The sequence below is a fragment of the Lepisosteus oculatus genome, chromosome 22 (genome assembly GCF_040954835.1).
Source record: "Lepisosteus oculatus isolate fLepOcu1 chromosome 22, fLepOcu1.hap2, whole genome shotgun sequence".
Classification (NCBI taxonomy): domain Eukaryota; kingdom Metazoa; phylum Chordata; class Actinopteri; order Semionotiformes; family Lepisosteidae; genus Lepisosteus; species Lepisosteus oculatus.
The window spans coordinates 6,738,755-6,761,089 of record NC_090717.1 but is presented as its reverse complement, the minus strand read 5'-3'; the positions used below and the strand labels follow the sequence as shown (position 1 = coordinate 6,761,089).

Below are 22,335 nucleotides of genomic sequence, written 5' to 3'. Positions count from 1 at the left end.
GCTTAGGCTGCAAAGGAACAGTAAGGGTTTATTCCATGCTGAAAAGAGAAGAAAAGAAACACAATGTTTTGGCTGTGGAACCTTCTTCTGGTGTCTCTACAGCCGAAACACTGTGGTTTATTCCACAGCATTGAATAAACCCTTAATTGTTCCTTTTCAATTTAGATATTGTGATTTTCAGTTGTGTGTGTGGGTAGAAAAACAGTATTGAGAAAAATGAACCTGCCCACACATGCCAATACGCAATAAATCACATTTTATTTTTTAAAAAAGTTTTATTTCTCCAAGGCATACAGTATGTTGAAAATTGTAAATGTGGATGGAACTGCATTACATTCAGATGGAAAAACATTCCATTGGACAAGAAGACCGGGATAACAAATCAATGCTTTGAAAGAAGGAGAGCAAATTATTGGTTTCTGAGATAATGGGAATTTGTATTTTTTATTTCTATATCTGGATATATTCTAAGAGTTTAAAAATAAAATAAGCATGGTATTGATCAGCCTGACTATGTCCAAATGTCAATCGTAAATTATTCATATTTCTTGGAGTTGTGAATTGTCCACCATAGTTACTCTCTGTAACATGAAATGGTACTGTAAATGTTCTTCATTTCATAATTTGATGTAAAGGCTGTAAAATGAAAATGTGTAAAGACTGGAAGGTTATTTTATACCAAAGGTGTGACAGACTGTGCGGGTAATTAACATATTTAGATCTCCAAAATATATATATCCATCTCCATCCACACAGAGATACTGTACTGGCATGAAGAAATTCTTACTGTGTCATTACAATAGCTTGTGGCAATCTTGGAGTAACTACTTATTGATGAAGAATAATGACTGAAAAGAAATGTGTTTATAGTAAAAAAAAATACATGTACAGGCTAAAAAACCCGAAGCTTAAAACATGTAAAAAACAGAAATAAAACATTGGAGAATAAAATGTCATTGTTCTATGAAAAAAGTTAATTCACATGAAACTACCGTAAATGTAAAAAAATAAAAACTACACGAATTAAAGAACTACAGTATACACAAGCAGAAGATCCGACCCGTTCTGATGAGCTCTTTAGATTCCAACTCTAAAGCATAAAAATCACAGATGTAGAGCTTTGCAACAGCTTGCTAAAAGTGGCGGAATTAGTTCACATTCTATAAATTTGCACACACAACAAAAAGACAAATTAATTGGTCCAGACCAACAGACATGCAGGGAGTGGCTTACACAATCAAATATTTCACAAGTGGCAGACATAAAAATACCCATCCATAATGTTCAGAATGAAACCTTTTCACACACTGCTCAATCAACACACCACACAACTGACACGTTTTAGACTAATGTTCATGCTGCACAGAAATGGATACCAGGTATCAACACTTCCCTACAATGGCTAAACTTCAAATTCCCTGACACAACCCAAGACTGAATATACTGTACCATTCCTCTCCAGTAAATGGCAGTTCACTTTCTTTGTGCAGCTCCAGCAGGTGAGAGGTACTGTAAAACAACTGCAGGGTGAAATGTTGCCTGGCTACACGCAAGAGTACAAAACTAAAGCAGATCTTTTCAAGATGAAACTACTGTATAAACAACTGCAGGAATAAAACTACTGAAGGCAGTTACCAGCTGTGCAGAATGCTACAGCAATAATGTAAACTTTGAGATACTGATGTTCTAGCAAAAGCCTCCACAGATGGGAAGATTGACTGTAGGGAGCATTGCTATTGCATTGCCTTAGAGGCTGTATATTCACTCGATCAATTAAAGAATTTAAAGAATCATATAAAAACCTAACTGGCTCAACCAGTGAAGATGAGTGCAGGTCAAGCTCTGTGATTGTGGGTTTGAGCCTGGGTTAGGTTTCTAGCTGACAGACTGGAACTCCCCATGTCACACAGCACAATTGGCTATAAGGTGGGAACAGTAGGTCATGGCTACCTTGGCTCACAGTGACCTCTATAAGGTACTACGAGTGAGGTACGCAGTCCTGCTCCAATCAGCTGGGGCTTTGCTGCCTGCGATGGGTTAAAAGACTCGAGGGGCTCGAGAGGAAAGGAGTTGGAGGAGTCTGCCCACACTTCCTCCTTCTCCCCCTTCTGTGATCACGGGGAAATCAGTGGAGAGCCAAAGATATGAAAAACACACAACTGGCTAATCCAGACTCATACTGGCGCAACAAAAAAAAGCACAATTTTAAAAAAAGCTAAGGAGGAATGGATTCACTCTATTCGTGTATTTAATGACAGCTCTAGATAAGTTTCAGTAGTTCAGCCGAATTCTACAATCTGGCAAAATGCTGATATATATATATAATGGGATAGTGTATTTAACACTTTGAATGAACATGGCTGGCTGTAGAAATAATAGTGTTGGCCAAAGGGAGGTCACAACCCCCCCAAGGATCCCCAAAGCGCTGATGCAGATTTCTGTGAGCATGAGGCTGTAGAAGCAGGCAAGGTTGTCTACAAAGATTTGCAGGAACTCATCCGAGAATGTGTGCCGTAGTACAGAGAGAAAGACAAGTGTGTCTAACTCACCAAGGGGAGAGCTTTGTTTGACCCGGTAGATGGGGATATGCAATGTTCAGCAGGAGCACCGATGGAGACTGAAGTGAAGGAGGAGCAGGCATGGTGCAGGCAATGGATACCAAGTCAGCAAACAGGTGGCGGTACGGCCACCACACCCCCCGTCTCACGCAAGACAGGAAAACGCCTCCAGCTTGTCTTGCACAGATCACTTCTGCACTGAACCAACACTGCAATGTGGATACGTAGCCCAGACAAAAAAAAAAAGAGAAGACGACTGCGCCCTGCAGCTTTGTACATAAAACTCAGATATTAAAACAGAACGAAAGGCTCAGCTGGAGCATCCAGATCTTTAAAGGTGGGATACGCCACAAACTAGGGCAGGTTGTAAGGCCAACTCACGATGAAGATCATGGTGGCAAATGAGCAATGTGGAGCCCGCTACTACATACTAGCCAAAGTGTCAAGTTCATTACTGAACACTCAAGTGGTTTTTGGGGGAAATCCAACCTCCACTGTTGTTCCAGTACAGAAATGATAACATGATGGCAATGTGGCCACATCATAGCCACAGCTCATTTTCAAAAACCACAGCTCTTGCAGGCAATGTCTCAATATCCTGCTGCTTTCCCCTCCTTCCTGGCATCTGACACCGCTGTGATGCAGCTCCCTTGTTTGGATATAGCATTCACCACATTGAAGAAATGTTGTAACTTTCCCTCCTTGTGACCCATGGCTTTCAACTTCTCCTTCACAGCCTAAAGAAAGAAGGAACATCCGCCTGGCATCATATACTTGAACATACACTGTAAATTCAACAAGCAATACACAGTACTGAATCTTTCAGGAAACATGTCATTTTTATAAGAACAAGCAAGCAAGCCAATTATGCTAGAAATGAATTATGACCATGCAGGAGGTCGTATGGATTGCAATGTACCAGTAGCACTGCTTCCCTGCCATTGAGCAAGCAGGACAGGCTCTAGTCTGTGGGGATTTACCTGGTCAAAAGTCTTCTCAAAGTTCACTCCATTAGAGGAGTCTACAAACACCACGGGAGCACTTATTGCATCTTTCAAGTCTTTTCCCATCCAAATATGATTCATGATGGCCTGCAAGAAGGACGACAGACAGAAACCACCTTTCAGTAAGGCAGAGTGCCAAAGGTGTCGGGCATATTGGTGAGAATGTGAGAGGCGCCCGTCTCTGGTTGAGACTTCAGGGGACGATTTGGGAACTTACCAATGCAACACTACTGACAATCATGCTTCCTCCAGCACCCCCTACCACCAGCACCGTTTTCTGTGGTTTAGAGTACAGCACTGTTGGAACCATTGATGAAGGAGGTTGCTCCCCTGAATAACAAAGACACAGCCAGATACCAGAAAACTAGATTCAGATATTCAGGATCTTCAAAGATATTGATAAAAGCAACCCAGTAGACAAGAACAACAAGGAATCATGAACCACAGGACACAAGCAGAAACTGCTGAGAATAGTAGGCATTTCCTTACACAAAGGATTGTCTGAGTCTGGAGACAGCTATCCAGTCATGCTGCACAAGGTGCAACACAAACAGTATCCTTCCTTCTTTTTCGATCAGGAAAATGGCTAGTCAAAATCTTTAACTACTGTACAGTAGCAACCAAACTCCCAAACTGACTAGATGGGCTGAGCCTCCTGTCATCTGATACTCTTTTTGTATAGCAGAGCCATTAGTCACATGCAACTTCCCCAGGTCAGACCATCAGCTCAGAAATCAGAAAAATTTGTTTGAAAAGAAAAGGAAAATATCGATTTTGTAGTACCTGCAGAGATTTTAGTTGCTCTCCCACAGAAATCTGCTAGCTCATTATTGAGTATCACTCCAGTTCTGGGGGAGTACACTGTTGAACCAAACCTAGGAAAAGAAAAAATAAATTGTGTGTGTGAAATTAACTAGACTAAGATGTTCAAGCTCTTTTTACCAATAACTCCACTGTCCAGCTGAGTCAGCTTCATCTACAACTGAGCACAGTGGAATGCAATCCTCTGGTACTTACAAAAATAATTCATGATTACAATTAGTTTAAGAAGATGACCTACTGTACATCAAACCTCCAAAAAGAGCCACATTTTTCCTCAGTGGTGTCCAAGAGATCTTTTTTTTACAACTATTTTAAAGTCATGTAGTTGCAAATTTTACAGTCATTGTTAAATCATTTATCAAATGTATCATCAATCTTCCAGGATCTTTGGGTACAGTGATCTGATTTTGTATGCACAGAAAATAAAAACTAGATGCAACTGCGTGTTGTAAAGCACACCAAACATATGCAGCGAGGACTGCTGTATCCACTTACATTTGATTGATGGTGCTGGTCACAGAAACGGCCATTCCATCTTTGTCTATGACTGACAGGTGGGAGGTGCCCATGCTGTCCGCAGAAGGCATCACGTTGTAGTACTGGAGTGGCTGGGGCTCATCCTTGATCATGGCTCTGACTTTGTCAGCAAAATCCAAACTAACCAAATGGGATGTGTCCTTTAAAACAAAAATCAATTTACAAAATGGTGGGCAACGATGGGAGAAAAATCCTTAATTCTTCTAAGTGAACACCACTGAAACAAATTTCAACATAAAAATGTCATTACAAACTTCACAGGTATAGGATGAGAGTCAAAGTGAATAGCATCCAATATAGGATCATGGAGGTTCTACTGTATGTCTCACTCATGTATTTCTTTATGTTCATTATGAATATAACAACACGAACTAATGTTAATCCCATGCCTAGACTTATCCTAAACCTAGACCTAACCTTAATTCAGGCTTAACTCAAAATGAAAAGCACTCACAACCACTGCATTATTGTACGTCACACCTCACTGAACATACTTACAAAACTAGAACTAGGAGCCCTGCAGCTTCTAAGGGGCTCAGTTATTATGGTTTTCCTTTCAAGTCTTCATTGTTTCTCATAAACAAATCAGAGCAGATTTTCAGCAGTTTCTCAAGTTAGAAAAAATAAACTTATTTAAACTCATCACCCCTTAAACCAAAGCCTTAAGATTTAATTAATGAAACCCAATTTCCTCAGCTCATGAAACACTTAAATTCCCATGGTGTTTGTGCAACGCTGATGAATATGCAACACCACAAAGGACAAATGTATTTCCAAGTATATCGCTGATGACCTCATTTGTGCTGAAAGCAGTTATTAAAATGGCATTCCGCTCAGCAGCAGTTTGTGCGTTACTCAGTGGCACATAATACAAAACTAATGAAGCTTGCTTTAAGTGATAGCATTAATTTTATTCAACCTGGGACCAGACATAAAGTTTCAGAGAACCTAATGGCTTTGCGTGGGAGACAAATAACATTAAACAGAAAGTGGGCTGACAAGAGTTGCGTCCTTAAGTACTGAGGGAATCAAAATATTATTGTTGCGTTCCTGCAAGGTTTGGTCAGAGTATCGCAGACTATCAGCACTGAATTCTAATAGATTGAACCTGCATGGTAAGTGACACAATTTACTTCTCAATGCCATTTTCATTATAAAAGCGTTACAGCACGTCGTACATCCAATGCATGCTAAGTTATATGCCACAATAAATTAGCGCGAATGTTTTCATGAAGTCAAGATAAATATCCATGCCGGCTTTCATTAAGTCAGGATGAATCCTCACACCCTTGAATCGTGCAGTACATCACATCAATTACAGCCCACTTGTTACGACGCCGACTGAAGCTCTGAAAACGTCTGGCACCCCATCATCACTGCCAGTACTGAGCACGAAGAGACTACTCCAAAGGCATTTGAATGCCCCCTTTTTAAGTGGCGCTACAGCTCATTTGGTTTTTCTAACTTTGTATTAAAGGAGACTGAATGATCACCAGGTCCCAAAATAGATATGTTATCATTGCAAAAAGAAATACTGTTAGCAACAGACATACTAATATATCTTCTATTAGCCACTAGAGAAGCACTCACAAGCCACCATACAGTTCCTTCTAAAAGTCTAAAGGAGACCCTGCTGCCTTCTTCCCTACTCACTACTGGCAGGGAGAGATCAACCCCAGTTTGAACTACTCTTGCATTAAATGTCACTCACATTCCCATCACTGAAGGCTGGGTCTTTGACATATTTCTTCAGCCCGTTTGCAAATTTTAGAGTCTCTATAATGTGATGGTAGGTCCAAATTTCTTCTTCTCCTTTCATGGACTCGGGACGCAAACTGTAACCTAAGCAGAAGAAAAAAGATCACATATGGTAAGCGTGAGCCGTATCATCAGGTTTCCATTTAAACCCATCACAAGCCCAGTTCTGCTCAGCAGTACAATTTCTGACACAATCACGGACATGTACTCGATTGCACACACTGAGATCTGATTTGTAGGGTTCGACAGAACAAGATTATTAAACAGTGTAAAAGAGTGCCGTCTTTCCAAAAGGTCATTTACTGGACAGTGGAACAGAATATCTGAAAAGCCCTGACCTTTCATGACGTTGAGTATAAAGGTGAGAAGTGAACCGGAAGCTGGCAGGGGGGGTATATACATGGTGTAGTCACCCAATTGAACAGGCAACGCATCTTTCACCTCAGCCTGCATAGATCTCAAATCTTCAAGAGACAAACTTCCACCTGCAACCCAAAAGAAAGACCATTGCCTATGGAAAACCCAGGAAGTGTTCTAAATTCCTAAAGATTACAGATACACACCACATGCAAGATAGATTTTAAATCTTGGATGTCAGATATTAATAAGAAACCTGACCAAAGCAATAAATGATGCTGCTGAATAGCACATAGCTTAAAGAGAGCTGAATGTGGCAATACTGTGTACTACAAGTCACTACAAGTAAAATTTTGAAGTTTTAGGAAATATGTTTGTGTTCAGGCTACTGGTCTTGGAGCCTTTTTTCCGATCAGCTCCAATGCATTACCTTGGTGCAACCAGCTCCTTGATTGCCAATTATCAATCAATTAAAAATGGTGGCAATTAAGGCATGGATTGAGCTGCAGATTGAGTTGCCTCAGTTTACACTGTTAAGTGTACACAAGTTCAATGATGGCTTAGGGACAGCGTCTTCCACATAAAGACCTCATCCAAATAAACATAAGCCTGACTTGTGCCAAAGCAAAATCTGCCCTAAGCACTGATCTATTCTACTGGTAAACAAATGAATCCCCAGTAATAGTGAAGCTGGCTTCGCTCAGGGTAAGGTGAAAGTTAATCAAACTTAGACATGAGACAAGATCAGAGAGCCAGTTCAGTACCTGCACTTTTTATGTCCTGGATTAAATCTTCAGCCAGTTTTCCCTCATAAAAGGCATCAGGCCCTTTGTCTGCTATGATCTCCATGGTTTTGGCCAGTTCTGGGTACTGGAGCATATCCCCTTTTTTTAACACCTTATTATCTTTACAAAACACTGAACTATTAAAGAAAACAGGAAAAAAATGAATGCTTAAATATACACAAGAGAAGAAACACTTTCATTTAATTTGGAGATGTAACAAACCTCTTATAAAACAAGCATCAAACCCTATGGTCGTACAGTTTAAAGCCTCTGTGTGGCTGAGGTAGATGTAGACTCTTTTAATTGCTACATAAATGCAGTCAGAAAGCTTGTTTACAATGACAGCTGGAAGCACAGTCACAAATTGTGTCACTACCCTTCGACTGATGGGATTCTGTTTCTTTCTTTTTAATTGAGCCTTTGTATACTATTTAACTCAAAAAAGGAAAATAAAAGAAAATCAGTCAAATCAGATTCTCGCTAGTGTTATATGGGTATAGAATAGTCCTGAAACAAAAGAGCATACTGTCACACTGTGAAAGCATTTTCTTTTATTTGTATGAGAGAGGTTAAAGATAAAAAAAGGCTTTGGTATTACATTGTGGTCAACACACAGTTATCACTTACCATAGCGATGAGTTTACCATAGCTTTTTGAAAGAAGAAAAGGTATTTTTCCAGAACGGAGGGGAGTGGGAACCCTTCTCTGGCCAGTTTAATTGCAGGCTTGAAGAGTGTCTTCCAGGGCAATTTGCCATACACGTCATGTGCTTTCTTGTAGGCTTGAATCTCGCCTGGTACACCTATCCATTGGCTACCTTGGGAAGGAACAGGAAAGCAAAGAAAATACAGGATTTAAAGAAACAATTACCATTGGACATGAAGAGGAATTAAGCATAAAATGAGGAGCCCATTACAACTCATAATTCTAAGGGGGGAGGCTCAAATCACTTTTCCTACCCTCCATCCTTCCGTTTCCTAACCACTTACTCCAGTTCAGGGACATGAGGGAGCAGGAGCCTGTCCCCACCAAACTAGAGGTGCAAGGCAGCAGCAGAGAACATACAGACCCCTGACAGCACCCCAGTTCCGGAATCGAACCCTGGGCCTCAGCAATGCTAACCACTGTACCACTATGCCACCATCTTGATCTACCAGTATTACCATAATATCACAGTAAAAACACCCGACTAGGATGGTAACAGAGTATATCACTCGATTAGTTAGCACCGACATAAATTTGAAGTCTCCAAACGTATATACTGTATAATTTTTTTTTTAATGAATGGTACTCCACAATAAAGGGAAAAAGGCTGAATTAATTCAAACATCCAAATTTTACTTGAGACCACTCAATCTCAGAGAAAAAAGAAAAGAAATTCGACCAGAAGGGCTTAAGAAGGGATACTGGGATACATGCCAACAATCAATAATAATCAATACGAGCTGGTGCACAGTAGAAACGCAACACAAAAGATTTTATGTACAATTTTTAAACGGCTCATTCTCTGTATAAAAGGTGTAGGGGTCAAAATGAAAACATTACAAAATGAGCTCTGGGTATGACCTCCATGGGCAATAGCACATTCCTGGCTGTACAGACCCAGCCAGCCTCTGGGCAAACAGGTGTTCTGCCAGTCTTCTGGTTCAGCGCTAGTCAGTGGGCAAAGACTGGTTGTTCAGACCCAACACAAGGTTAAACACTGCGCTTGACACAACATCCCCACACACCGTTCTTGCAGTGCCAAAAGAGCATTCATCTGTGAATTAAATCCTCCACCCTTGTCTCTGCTGCCACTGCAGGCGTTCTCTGGCCAACAGAAGATGGCACGCTCATCTCTCAGCATGTAAGCCCTGAACAGCCTCCAAGCAGGTGGAGAATCTGCAGAATGATTAGCTCATCAGGTTATTTCCCTCCTGGAACTTCCAGGTTTAATGCCAGTACAGCCTGGGAATTATTAAAACAATTATGCGGATGATAATAATAATTCCTTACACTTGTAGGACACTTTTCCTGACAGTCCACTCTAACTGCTTTACGGGTAATGGGGACTCCCCTCCACCACCACCCCACTGGATGAAGCAAAGGCTGCCAAAATGCGTCAGTATGCTCCCCACACACCAGCTATCGGAGTGATTAAACCAGTTCATACATGGGGCTTATTGGAAGGCCAAGATTGGTAAAGACCAACGGGAAATTTGGCCAGGATGTGGGCTTATCACCCCTATTCTTTTCGAGAAACGTCCTGGGATTTTTAATGACCTCAGAGGGTCAGGACCTTGGTTTTACATCTCATCTGAAGGCTGGCACCTGTTTTGCAATATAGTGTCCCCATTGATATATTGGGGCATTAGGCCGCACGGGGAGCATCCCCTACTGGTCCCACTAACACCTCTTCCTGCAGCAACCTTAGCTTTCCCAGGAGGTCTCCCATCCAGGTACTGGCCAGGCTCGTACCTGCAAAGCTTCAGTGGGTTTCCAGTTGTGAGCTGAAGGGTGATATAGCTGCTGGCAAATACGGAACATGGATGTGAGAGTTCTGGGACAGTTTAGTTACCCCTCTACAGACGTGACCTGTCCCTCAAAGAGGGGGTTCTCCGATTTCTCTAAACCAGCCTGCCGATGATTGAGTCACATCTTTGTTCTTTGAACGACTTTCTCATAGACTGCTTTGGATCATGCCATTAGCAACCAGGTGATGTTCATTACTGAAAAAGGGCATGGTCATCTTTCAACTTTCACCTCTACTATTAACAGTGCTTTTTGAATGGATATTTACACAGATTTTTAACATATAAAACTCTGAACATCTGGTGTATGTCTGAGAAGAATAAGAAAGAATAAAGAATAACACTACTCAAATCTACTTGCTCACTATTCAAAATTAATTTATATAGCACCTTTCATCCCAAAGTGCTTTCCATATTGAATGGGACCCATTTCTTTCACTACTGGTATTAATCTTATCAGTTGAAAGCAGTGAAATCTGCTGATGTGAAAAGGGAAGGCCATCTCTGTACCTGGAAGAAGTGCGGTATTTTGAGGGCAGTCATTCAGCAAATCCCGTTTAAACACCTTGGGGACCCTCTCTCTGCCGTTGATAACTTTGACGTGGTCTGAAGAAGAGTGAAACAGAGCAGAAACATTAGAGAGCCCGCGAGGTGCAAGGTCCGATTCCCAGACTCTTTTGTGCTGCAGGTGCTGCAACTGCGTGTTCTTGTGCTCATCTCACGAGCAGTGCAGGCCAATCTCTCTTCAGACTGCCACTCCCCACCCTGAAACATTCCTCATCGTGTCCACAGTCAGGCAGAAACAGCATGCGGTTTTACTTATTACTGGAATTTAAAACTCTTTTTCTTCACCATTGTGCATCAGAATGGTTGACGGTTGTCCAGATTGATCTGTCTGAAGGATGAGCTGCATGAAGAAACCAGTGCAGGAAAGCTTTTTGAAGTGGGAAAGCTGTGGCACTGGGGCAGTCCCACTCTCTCGACCTCAGAAGTCTGGGTCCAGCGGTACGAGACGTCGTCACGACTGGAGACTTCCTTGGTTGCAGTGGATGGCCATGACACCTTTCTGTGCCTTGTCATGCCCTTCACTATCCATGGAGTGTTGCAACAGTGTAGTGTCCCATCACTATACTGGGGCATCAGGTGAGCACCCCCTGCTGGCCCCACTAACCCCTCTTCCAGCAGCAACCTTAGTTTTCCCAGGAGGTCTCCCATCCAGGTACAGACCAGGCTCACACCTGCTGAGCTGCAGTGGGTTGCCAGTTGTGAGCTGCAGGGTGATATGGCAGCTGGCTGTCCATTAGAATATTCATACATCAATGAGTCTCTTCTGCTTATTCTATTTCACCACTTAATTTCACGACAATATATGTTAGAACCAGCCTTCCCTGTGCTGTCCTACATGCATGAAAAATGATATGTGCTAATAATACCGATAAGGTTCTTCATTCATTAAAAACACAGCACGCCATTACAGACATGCATAACTATGTCACACAGTCAAGTAGGTATCATCTTTTATTTGAAGTTCCAGAAAACATTTTTTGGTTAAAGTTAAATCTAAATGGGTACTTCCAGCCCTTGACAAGACAAATATACTTGCTTAAGCACTGACTGCGTCTTTACCTGGATTTTCAAAAACAGTGAATATTGCACCGCCACCAAGCCCCATGCTCTGTGGGTTGACCAATGATGTGCACAGCAGTGCTGCAATGGCGCCATCTACTGCTGAGCCTCCCTCCTGCAGTATGTTCCTGAAAGAAGATAAAAGAAACGTATTCCAGACATCTGTTCCTCTGCAGGATACAAATGTTTATATTGAACTGCACAGCAACTGGAAAGGTGTACAGTTAGACAGTAGAGACACAACACTTGACATAAACAACCTTTGATTAAAAAGGTCATAAAACGAGGACCTGACCCTGAAATGCCTGAATTAGTGGTTCCCCATCCTGGTGGCCCTGGTTCCTCACACATTTACTGGTTTTCATTCCACCCCACCTTCATTAGATAATTTAAGCCTTGCTTGATCTAAGAAGCTCCTGGACCAGGACTGGGAACCACTGACCTTAATTAACTGCTTAATTAAAGAACACAGAATTTAGACCTTGTTCCATAGTATTCCCAACCCCCCATACAAATACAAGGGAATATGAAAGGATTAACTTCTTAACTACTCTCTTAATACCGACATCAATGTCACACATTTACAGTCCAGTTTTCTTCTAAATCAGAAATTGGACTTGTGAGACCCCCGCAACCTATTATAAGGAAGCTCAAGGGATCTGACCACATTACAAAACTCCAAAGGTACAGTGAAGGAATCTTTACTAGGAAATTCACTCAAATACACACATGCACACACTCTTACTAATGCCCCAGCTCAAACCTTAACTCCCAACTCTCAGTGACACACCCTTACATACCTGAACCCCATGTGAGAATGTGAGTTACATCTAACCAATTAACCCATCTGGGATTTACACCCAAATGAACTACATTACAAACGCCTATGCCCTAAGCAGTGGCTTCTAGTGGCAAGCCAGTTAAAATTGAGTCCCTAATAGCATAGGTTATGCAGCACATTTTAATGCTTCCTGTATGCATTAAAAAAATATTAAGGCACACCCCCATGAGTAAGCACTACAGATGACCACAGATAAGGTGGTCTAGGATGTATCAGTCCGTTATCTCTCTATGACATCTGTTGTGCTCATTTAATATGAAGTTTAGAGTTGCCTGTCCATTGTGCAAGGGTCCACTCCTATCACAAGTGTGCTTGGCCTTGTCAGTGGCCATGAGACTTTATAATGTTTTTATATTAGGTTAAATGACAGTGCAGACCAGTGCCAGGCAGAAAATCTCGCTGGGATAAGATGTAGAGTCACAGGTATGGTTTCATACTTTCACTGTTGTAAGAGACATGCTTCTGTATGTTGCAAGAACATTTCATTCATCGCCCCTTTTCAAATGCCAGCTTTCTGCAGTCAAATGTAAACAAAGGCTATAACCACAAACCCAGCAAGTTCCACCCAGGGGAAGGAGGAAGGAGTTCAGGAAAAAATACAATCCTGCAGCACTCTGAAGCAGGAGCAGAGCCAGACAGCAAGTCAGGTCCAAACGTTACATCAATGTGACTGCTTAACGTTCACACAGAAAAATTGGCTTTCAGTTTGAAGTCTTTTACATCTATCCTAGAGCAAAACAGGGCACTATGTGTCACTGCCACAGTTGTTTTTTTCAGCTATAGCCCGGACGAAAAAGGCCAGAAATAAAAAATAAATCATCTTTAAAAAAAATAGCACCAAATTAGTCAGAGCTTAACTTGTGGATGAAGTGAAGCAAGACAACAGCTTTTTTTTTTAAATAAGTGGTTTTGGATGATTTTTTAAATCATTCAGGTGGGGCTGCACACTGGTGGTGGAGGGGAGTTCCCATTACCTCTAAAGTGCTTTGAGTGGAGTGTCCAGAAATTATTATTATTAATAATTTAAGTGGAATATTTGTAGCCTCAAAAATACAGGAAAAGGTGTATGTTGAGTTTAACTCTAAGGACAGCAGATACTGAAATTTCAGAAACTGAAATTGGGGAGTCTTGAACAAGTTACGCATTAATGCTGTTGAAGCTGATATTCTCTTTCTGGCAAACAGGCTAGATGAGCCAAATGAACTCCTGTTGTTTTACTCCGCAACACTTCAATTTGAAATTCACATTCCTCCTCTAGGAACTTTCTGTCTACATAAAAACATACTAAAACTTTAATTTCCCTAATAAGTGCCATTATTACCAAGCCTACCCTCTGTATCTTATTTCATATTCGGTAATAGAAGAAAAGGATGAAAGGGGGAGAAACTGATTAAAGATGAGCAGAGATTCTTCAGAAAGCAACGCACTTTTCCCCAACAAGTGAAGCATAACAGAAACAAGTTGTGGCATCCCATCTAGATGTCATGCTTATGAAGGTTTATAAACACTTGAATCTGTTCTATTTCTTAACCACACCGTGCTCTTACAATAATACACACCTTCGTGCATTGCTACAGAATATGCCAGGCAGATATACTGCAATTGCCGGATAATATGTGGTTAGACTGCAAATACACACAGGTATGCTTCAATTACCTCCACATTGACCAAAAGCCACTTGTTTAAAACTAACTGTGTGCTTGCAGTACTACGCAGAGGTGTTGGGACTATCTATCCATTCTGAAGTTCAGATCTGTAGGAAATCCAACCCCTGTGGCTAAAAAGTGCAGAAAAAAAAACGTTTTTAAATTTAATTTCATGATGAATGCCAACATCCAAGAATCACATGCTTTCTGTAAGTATAATACGTTTTGGCTTAACCCTCTTGGTTGCCTCCTGGCCATGGGAGAGGAGGCTCAACTCCCCCTTCAGAGAGAGGAGATAACCAATCCTTGGAGGCGGGATGACTGCAAAAAATGCAAGAAGAGGCTGTGCAACAGTTACTTCTATAGCGTCATCTGGTAGTGACTGAGATGTCAGACAGCTGGGTGAGACTGCCTTGTCTGTTGTTTATCCCTCGCAAACTTTACTCATGAACCCCCATTAAGGGTCGGTAGCTTTTATTCCATCTAGAGCAGTAACAAGAAGATCTCAGCCATACATGGTAAAAAAAACACAGGCATCTGAACGTTAATCACAAGCAGAAAATAAACACCTCAACATTCTATAGTCATTTCAGCTACATGAAGAGAGATGCTCTTGGGAAAGTATATACAGTACAGCCCTGGGTAAAGTCCCTATGGATTGCTTATAGAAAGGAATTGAATAAGCTCCTAATTCAGGGAGCAAAGTGAAATCAGAGTCAAGAGGAATCCTGATATTGGCTCTGGTGTTGGTGAATACTGGAAGTTAATCCTTGGAATGACTTATTTCTAATCAAGTAGGCAAACTGGGTGAGGGCAGGCCTCAATCGCTCAAGGTGGGGACTGACACTCAGTGAAGAGTCAACAAGACTGCATCCACAGTGTGCGTCTTTCTCTCTTTCAGTCCCAAAGACAAACTGGGAACAGATGAGGCATGTGTCGAGTACCCAAACATGTCTGCCATTTTCATACAGTGTGAAGGAAGCAACACTGGGCAAGAAGCACGTCACAATTTTTTTAGGGCTGTAGGACACTGAAACAAGCTACCCAGATCCCCCGTGTCACGCTATGATGCTATGACCCTATGCGGGTGACGAGATGACAAGGCAGCCGAATATCAGGAAGCCAGGAGCTGTAGTCAAAGGAAAAAGTATAAAGTCCAAAAACCAGAAAGGCAATCCAAAAGACAATTCCAAAATCAAGATCTGAAAATACAGGGTGCTATCAGGTAATAATTGAATTACCTGTAAGTGAGAATTGTGTGGGGAAAACATCTGAATACAGAACGGAAGTCTGATGATTACATGACTCCCTTGTGCTGCTCAATTTGAGAATTCTTTGTGGAATGAACAGATCGTTTTATTGGAATTAATCTGTCATATATCTGTCTTGCTTGGGGCCAATTACCAAGACAAGTTTTTCTATTGTTGCAGGAAAATGTCCAGAAAACCCGATGGAAGAACATTTTCACAGAATCAGAGGAAGCCAGTAGAACAACGTACTATAAAGTTGTTTTCATAAGCTTGTTTGTTTTAACTGCTTGAAAAAGGATTTAATCAGAAATTGTGGGCATTGTTCTTTTTTGGCACACTATGTGCAAACAACCCTATTACCACATTACCACACTGGAAGGTAACTGAAGCATGCTCACAAGAAAACACAGGCCCTGGAAGATGCAAGTTCCAAAATGAATACCTTATTGAAACCTTATCCAGCATAACAGGAAATGACCAGTGGTCAGATCTTTCTTTTCACTGCTGCCACCTGCCCCTCACCCCTGCTCCAACAGCTCACACGATGAACCAAGAACATCAGTATGGCTGGCAAGAGAAGTGATTTTCAGTTTAGGTTTTAAAAAAAAAATACCATTCTCAATGCACCAGCGTGACTTTTAACGCACATGCGAACACGGAAAGAAAAAGAGAAGCAGTAAATTAAAACGATATTGTTTTGGAAAACCCGGAGTAGCCTTCCAACATGAACTGGCTCGGGAAGCGACCTCTGTCAGGACGAATAACACAACTCTTTCTGCCTGGAATACCAGTCAGTCTTCCAGTTCACTGGAGCTTTTCTCCTTTATTTGGACTTTACTGGTCATTCGAGACGCTTTTCAGACAAAACCTCTCCTTCTAAGCCTGATCTTTTCTGCCACTTTTCTATTCTAGAATGTTCCCCTCAAGCAATCCGAGGTTAAAGAAAAATGACAACAGGGTGGGAGTGTGCAAGAGTAGGGAGCAGGTAAGACACAGTGGGGACTAGGCTGGTTTCGGGCCATCTCACTGTAAAAGGAGAATGATAAGAATCTGCAATATTGTCTGAACCCAAAAGGCAAAACTAAACAGGAATGAAATCGAGTACGGCAGAGTTCATTTTGTGCATGAAATGTATCTGTTCACAATCCACTCGCACATGCCTGCAGCCACTCCGCTCGCACGAGTACATCACACAATGAACTACTGTAAAAGCAAAAACAACTGGTAAAGGAGACAAGGAAATAACCAGTGCCCATACTGCCAGTGGAGAACCTAGGCTGCACTGTATCTGAAATATGCACATGCTTTCTGCAAGGAGGGCCTGCAATACAGCACCTGCAAGCTTAACATTCACGCTACGAAGATTCACATAGGGTTTCGGACATGAGGATACCACTGACTGAGGCTCTTAAAACTGAAGGGCTGTACTGGGACTCTACTGATTAAACAGGACTCTGTCCATTTACATTAAGTGGTGAAACTTAATATATTCCGTTATCAACCATGGCCTTGGTTGAACAATCACTTTTCTGTGTAAGACAGCGCACTTGGAAACCTAGATGTACCATATCTTGCTCTTCTTTTCTGATAACATTGTCATTCAGCTAAGTTTTCTCCTCTTTTTCTCCTGTATTTGAACTTTTAAACTAGTCATCTAGCCTTGTGTAGTATTCGCCCGAGCAATGGCTGTCACAGTTGAGATTTGAGCACACAAGAAGAGCATGCTTCGGCAATGCTCTGTGTGGTGCAGCTGGTGATTGGCTGTCTGAAACAGGGACATGATGGGATACAAAGAACGCAGGTAGAGAGCTGTTCTTTCATCTATTCATACAGGGTAATGGTGGCTCACTGTAGTGAGAAGTGAGCACTCTCTACAGAGGCCTCTGAGATACTGTACTCTGAGTACAGTAACTCAGCTCCTCTTTGGGATAAGAGGATTTCTTGCCACAGAGTAGGCTTTCAGGTGTTGGTAATTCAAACAAGTTTCAAGTGAAAACAGAACAGGAATAACCTGACTAACAAATCATGGGGGAGAAATAAATCATTTTTAGTGTTTGTATTTGTGTAACACTAGACATCCCAAAGTGCCCACACTATCCCCCAAGCCATTCATCTTAAAATCTTATCTGAGGACACGGTGTCAGACCCATTCTGTTCTTCAGGGTGATCAAGGCCTTCTAATCCATTCCAGCTGACCTTTTAGGCACAAGATCAAACAAATAAATACCTTTTTTTCCCCCAGTCTCCCAGAGGAATGGGCTGAAGTGTTCAGTATTTGATTACTCCTGGTCTATGCAATCATATGAGAAAACATTTGTCTAAAATGCAATGGGTGAGGAATCACTAAGATGCCAACAGGAATGTAAACTGGAAGTCAAGCCATCAGGACAGGGAGAACAGAATGTGATAAATACTGAGCTGCAAACTGACACATCCATTCTCTGGGATTAGGTAACATCTCTGTCCAAACCTGATAAAAAAAAAACAAGGACTGTTAAATTTATACACCGCCTTGTAATTTCCAAATCAATTGGACCATAAAGCTATCATGGCATGAACAATACATGATACTTGGCAGTTCACAATTTGTCACAAATTCAATAACTATTGTTTCATTCATTTAACCCGGAAAGTACAATGATACACACAGATATTCAAATTAATTCTCCAGGGCATGGGAGCCTAGAAACCAGTCCAGTCAAGAAACCTTCCTGGTTTCTTTCCTGGTTGGATCTGTGCCACTGTGCATGTTTGCCCAGTCAGCCTTTAACCTACTCAGCAAAAGACTAGCAAACAGGTGTCTTTACTATAGGCAACTGAAAAACCTGAACATACTGAAGTACAAGTCAGTACAGTCATGTACAAACTTAGGGGAGTTTTGTTTTTTTTTTTCATTTTACTGTGAAAAGTGAAAATATTTAAGATCATGTTTTGCAGGGCTTTTGTAAACTTTCCTGGGATGTGGAACAGATGAATAATCATCCGGGACTGTTTAAAATAGTTACAATAAGAGCTAATATAACTCTGAAATTAAATAATGATTTGTCTTTTAAATATATTTATTTCATATATCACAGCACAGTAGTTCCTTACAATATTATATACCGTATTTACCTGTATACAACTATATAAAACTACATTCATTTATTTTCTTGACACAGATACAAGATTCCTTTGCAATAGATTATATACTTGTATAAAGTAGCCAACTGGAAAAAAGTTATATTTATGCTTCGGTTTTCAAGAAGGTCCTGTACTGTATTTAGGACTCAACAGTCAATATCAAAACATTTGTTTAACTGCTTTAAGTATTTCTCTTCCTGGTCATTCTGGCATTAGTACAAGTTTTCTTCGTGCGATAAATTACTGTCTCTTGCGGTCTTCAGGCACAGTGTTGTTGCAGAGATATCCGAAGTTCACAACGCTCTCATTCTCTGTAATTCTGTAAATTCTCTAGTAATTGTACTCAACCCCCTCGCCAAGACGCAGCTCTTAAGATTTGAACCTCCAGTAAAGTTCACAATACATTACATTAAGTGCATGTTGAAGACGGGAAGGCTTAAAGTTATTTTAACTGCGAATACCCACTACACATTATGGACCAAAGAGAATTGTTACAAAGTAACATTAATGGATGGGGATTTCCAGGATAGTATGGCAAACGTATTCGCCCGTATCCCATTTTCAAAAATCATGCTGGAACAGATTTAACATAATGTAGCGGTATACTTTAATGCGTGCATACGGTACGTTGTACAGACAACATGTGCCAAAAAAAATGAACACGGCTTTTTCTACCGATACCTACAGCTAGTCATAGGAATAATTCTTAGACACAAACCATAGGAAGAGCTGCACCCAGAACAGATCGCAAAGGAAAACGACATAATCTCCTTCCTATTACAGTAAAAGAGCTCGTGTATAATGTGTACGTCTGGACCCTATGCGGGTCTACCACAGCATCTACTGTACAAATCATTTTCTTTGTCATTGTGTATCTTCAAGGTAATGTAAAGGCTGCAGCTTGCAACAACCGCGGCGAGCGATGAAACAGAACACTGTTTGCATTCATTCTCCCAAAAATGCAAATAACGTACAGTTCTTAAGTTCAGTTTAAATGCAAAGTACTGTCTGCACATATAAACTATACTTCTAGGAATCCTAACTACTGCACAGGCACGATAGCCTCCTGACTCGGCTAAATGGCTCAACTCTTAAAAACTGCTTTTTCAGTATCGTTGTTGACTACGGTGTGTGAGGTGAACGTGAAACTCGACGTGGATTCTGCTACGCAATGCAGAGTTCTGCAGACCTGCTGCTGCAATTAACAGGTCGAATATTGTTTTTATCTGTAAATTAATTGTAGAGTGCATCATTAAATCTTACAAGCTAAAACTAATGAAATAACTCTAATAAGCTACGTTCAAGAACAACATTCCACATTCTAGAGTGCATCATTAAATCTTACAAGCTAAAACAAATGAAATACCTCTAATAAACTTCGTTCAAGAACAACATACTTTAAAAGTGTTGTGCTATATATACTTTAACATCGTTAATGTTATTCACAAAACAATAGGATGCTCGTATTATCAATCTACGTTACAATCACAACTTGTTTCAGGGCAATGTTAAGTATGGTTTTACCTGCCGACGTCAGAGCAAATCTCTGAATCTGCAGCTACAGCAGCCTGCGTGTATTCACATCTGTTGCTCTTCACTAACAAAATAATGAGTAAAATGGAAATCAATATGACACAAATAAGGGCGAAACACACGCAGCAGCGCACTCGCTTCTTTGACTTAGACATAGTTTAAGGGAGAGAGGAGTCTCCTGCTTTGAAGGTTTGATTAAGCATACGAGTCGTTAGAGGGGATTTTCTGTCCAGTCAGGGAAAGAGGAGGAGAAAAACACACTCCTCCCCTTCTCGGCAATGCATTTAAAGCATTATCTACAGGACACACATTTTCAGAGGCATTCAAAAAAAACTATAGCTATAGGATATGAAATCTTCGATTCCTGTTCTACGAAATCATGCACAAGTTTTCTTGTGCTCAATTTAACACCGTGTTGCGAGAGCTTTATATAGCTTTGGAAGTTTACGATATGTTTGGGATTTCCCGTACACGTGCCACAGAGTGCCAACAATGAAGAATGGAAAAGGTGGGGTAGGAGGCAATTGATAAGGATGGAGGAACACAAGGTCTGGTCAGTTTCCAAAATCTAAAGTGGAAACGTCTGTTGGTGCTGTGCCAGTTTGGACCAGACCTTGGGTAGAGGAGGGCAGGGAACGAAACGAGTTCTAGGGCACCACTGGCCGCAGACAGGTCTCGGATGACCCATATTGTTTTCCCAGGCTTCCTCCTGTAATGAACATGACACACCTGCTCCCGAGTGAGACACTCAGTGGGGCTAGCCAGCCGAAAAAGGACGTAAGAAATCTGGTTAAAGTCGGAGGACTCAGGGCTTTGGAGAAGAATGGAGTTTGCAGGGAGACCCGGGAGCAGACTTGACTCGAGCACCAGGGACACTTTATTTTTTAAGAACAACCAACAACTGCACTGTTTGGGGGGCATTTGTTATGGTAACTGGGGGCTGTGGGACACTTGTTTTTAGTTTTAAATACACTACCACTTCATTTCCACTTGTGTCTTCTGGTCTGTGTTTCTATCTGGATTCTGAAGCAGCATGCTGAGTTGGCTTTTGAGACTTTTGAATACTTTAATCAGTGCCCCTAGCAGTCCCCTACAGTATATAGTATTCTCTGTTCAGACATAAAAGATACAGGTTTGTTTTTTTTGTTTTTGACTTTGAAATTGATTTAAGTGATGTAATAATTGCCACAATGTAACATATTTAGCATTTACCACAGTCTTTTAAAGCTGATGGTTTTCAGACGCACTCATTTCAAGGAAGGATATCAATAAACTATTCTCAGGAGTAGAGAAGTCTTAAAATTATTTCTCTAATATTATGTTATGGCTGAGGACGTCACTGCGTACAAAACCACTAAGCGTTGCAGCTCTCAGGGTTGATCACGTTTCACAACCTCAACTCATGTGCTGCCTTGATATTTGTATTAATAAAATGATTGCTTTGAACCACTTAAGCTCGTACGAAAAATGCTCCTATATTGAGTTCAGTGAACTAAAGAGCCTTCTCAGATTCTCTTGTGTTAATTCCAAGATGTCAGAGTAGTCTTTTAGCAGATAGGAAACACATGTCTGCCCAATTGTCTCTTGACAATTTTTATTACAGTGCATGTGTTGCGAAAACACTGCTGCTAAAAACTTCCTAGAACCTCCACAACAACCCATTTCAACCCACTTTCTTGGAGAAGGAAAATTAGGACCTTGAGAGGCTTTGACTTATGAGTCCAGAACTAGGCTATATTATACTATATATTATAGTCAGTCATGCAGAACATCTGACGGGTCATCGTAGAAAAGCCTTTAGAAAATTACTCCAAAAAATGCTGTGCTCCATGTCGTTATAGAAGAAAATGGAGTTACCAGACGAATCCCAACCCAGGGATACTCGCATGTTGCAAGGATAAGCAAGATAACGATTAACATTTTCTATGTGCTTAGATTGCAATCATTACAGTATTCCACTGAAAATCACAGAGGGTGACAGCCAA

General features: G+C 41.1%; 1 protein-coding gene across 1 annotated transcript; it reads right to left on the bottom strand.

Moving 5' to 3' along the window:
- Positions 1-242: 242 nt before the first annotated feature.
- Positions 243-20,547, bottom strand: ggt5b (gamma-glutamyltransferase 5b). The gene is made up of 12 exons (XM_006640222.3): positions 20,342-20,547; positions 11,958-12,085; positions 10,842-10,937; positions 8,449-8,638; positions 7,801-7,958; positions 7,018-7,164; positions 6,633-6,763; positions 4,880-5,061; positions 4,346-4,437; positions 3,780-3,892; positions 3,539-3,649; positions 243-3,295 (listed from the first exon to the last, which is right to left on the bottom strand). The coding sequence occupies exons 1-12, from the start codon at positions 20,503-20,505 to the stop codon at positions 3,149-3,151; spliced, it is 1,659 nt and encodes a 552-aa protein (XP_006640285.2). The 5' UTR covers positions 20,506-20,547; the 3' UTR covers positions 243-3,148.
- Between the last annotated feature and the right edge of the window lie 1,788 nt (positions 20,548-22,335).

What these genes read in the sequence shown, in the direction of transcription:
- ggt5b (XM_006640222.3), bottom strand. Translation starts at nt 20,505, where the DNA reads ATGTCTAAGTCAAAGAAGCGAGTGCGCTGCTGCGTGTGTTTCGCCCTT. An exon ending in ATTTGCTCTGACGTCGGCAG is followed by an intron (nt 12,086 to 20,341) that starts GTAAAACCATAC and finishes ATCTTCTTTCAG; the next exon opens with GAACATACTGCAGGAGGGAG. An exon ending in CAGCCTTCAGTGATGGGAAT is followed by an intron (nt 5,062 to 6,632) that starts GTGAGTGACATT and finishes TTTGTTTTAAAG; the next exon opens with GACACATCCCATTTGGTTAG.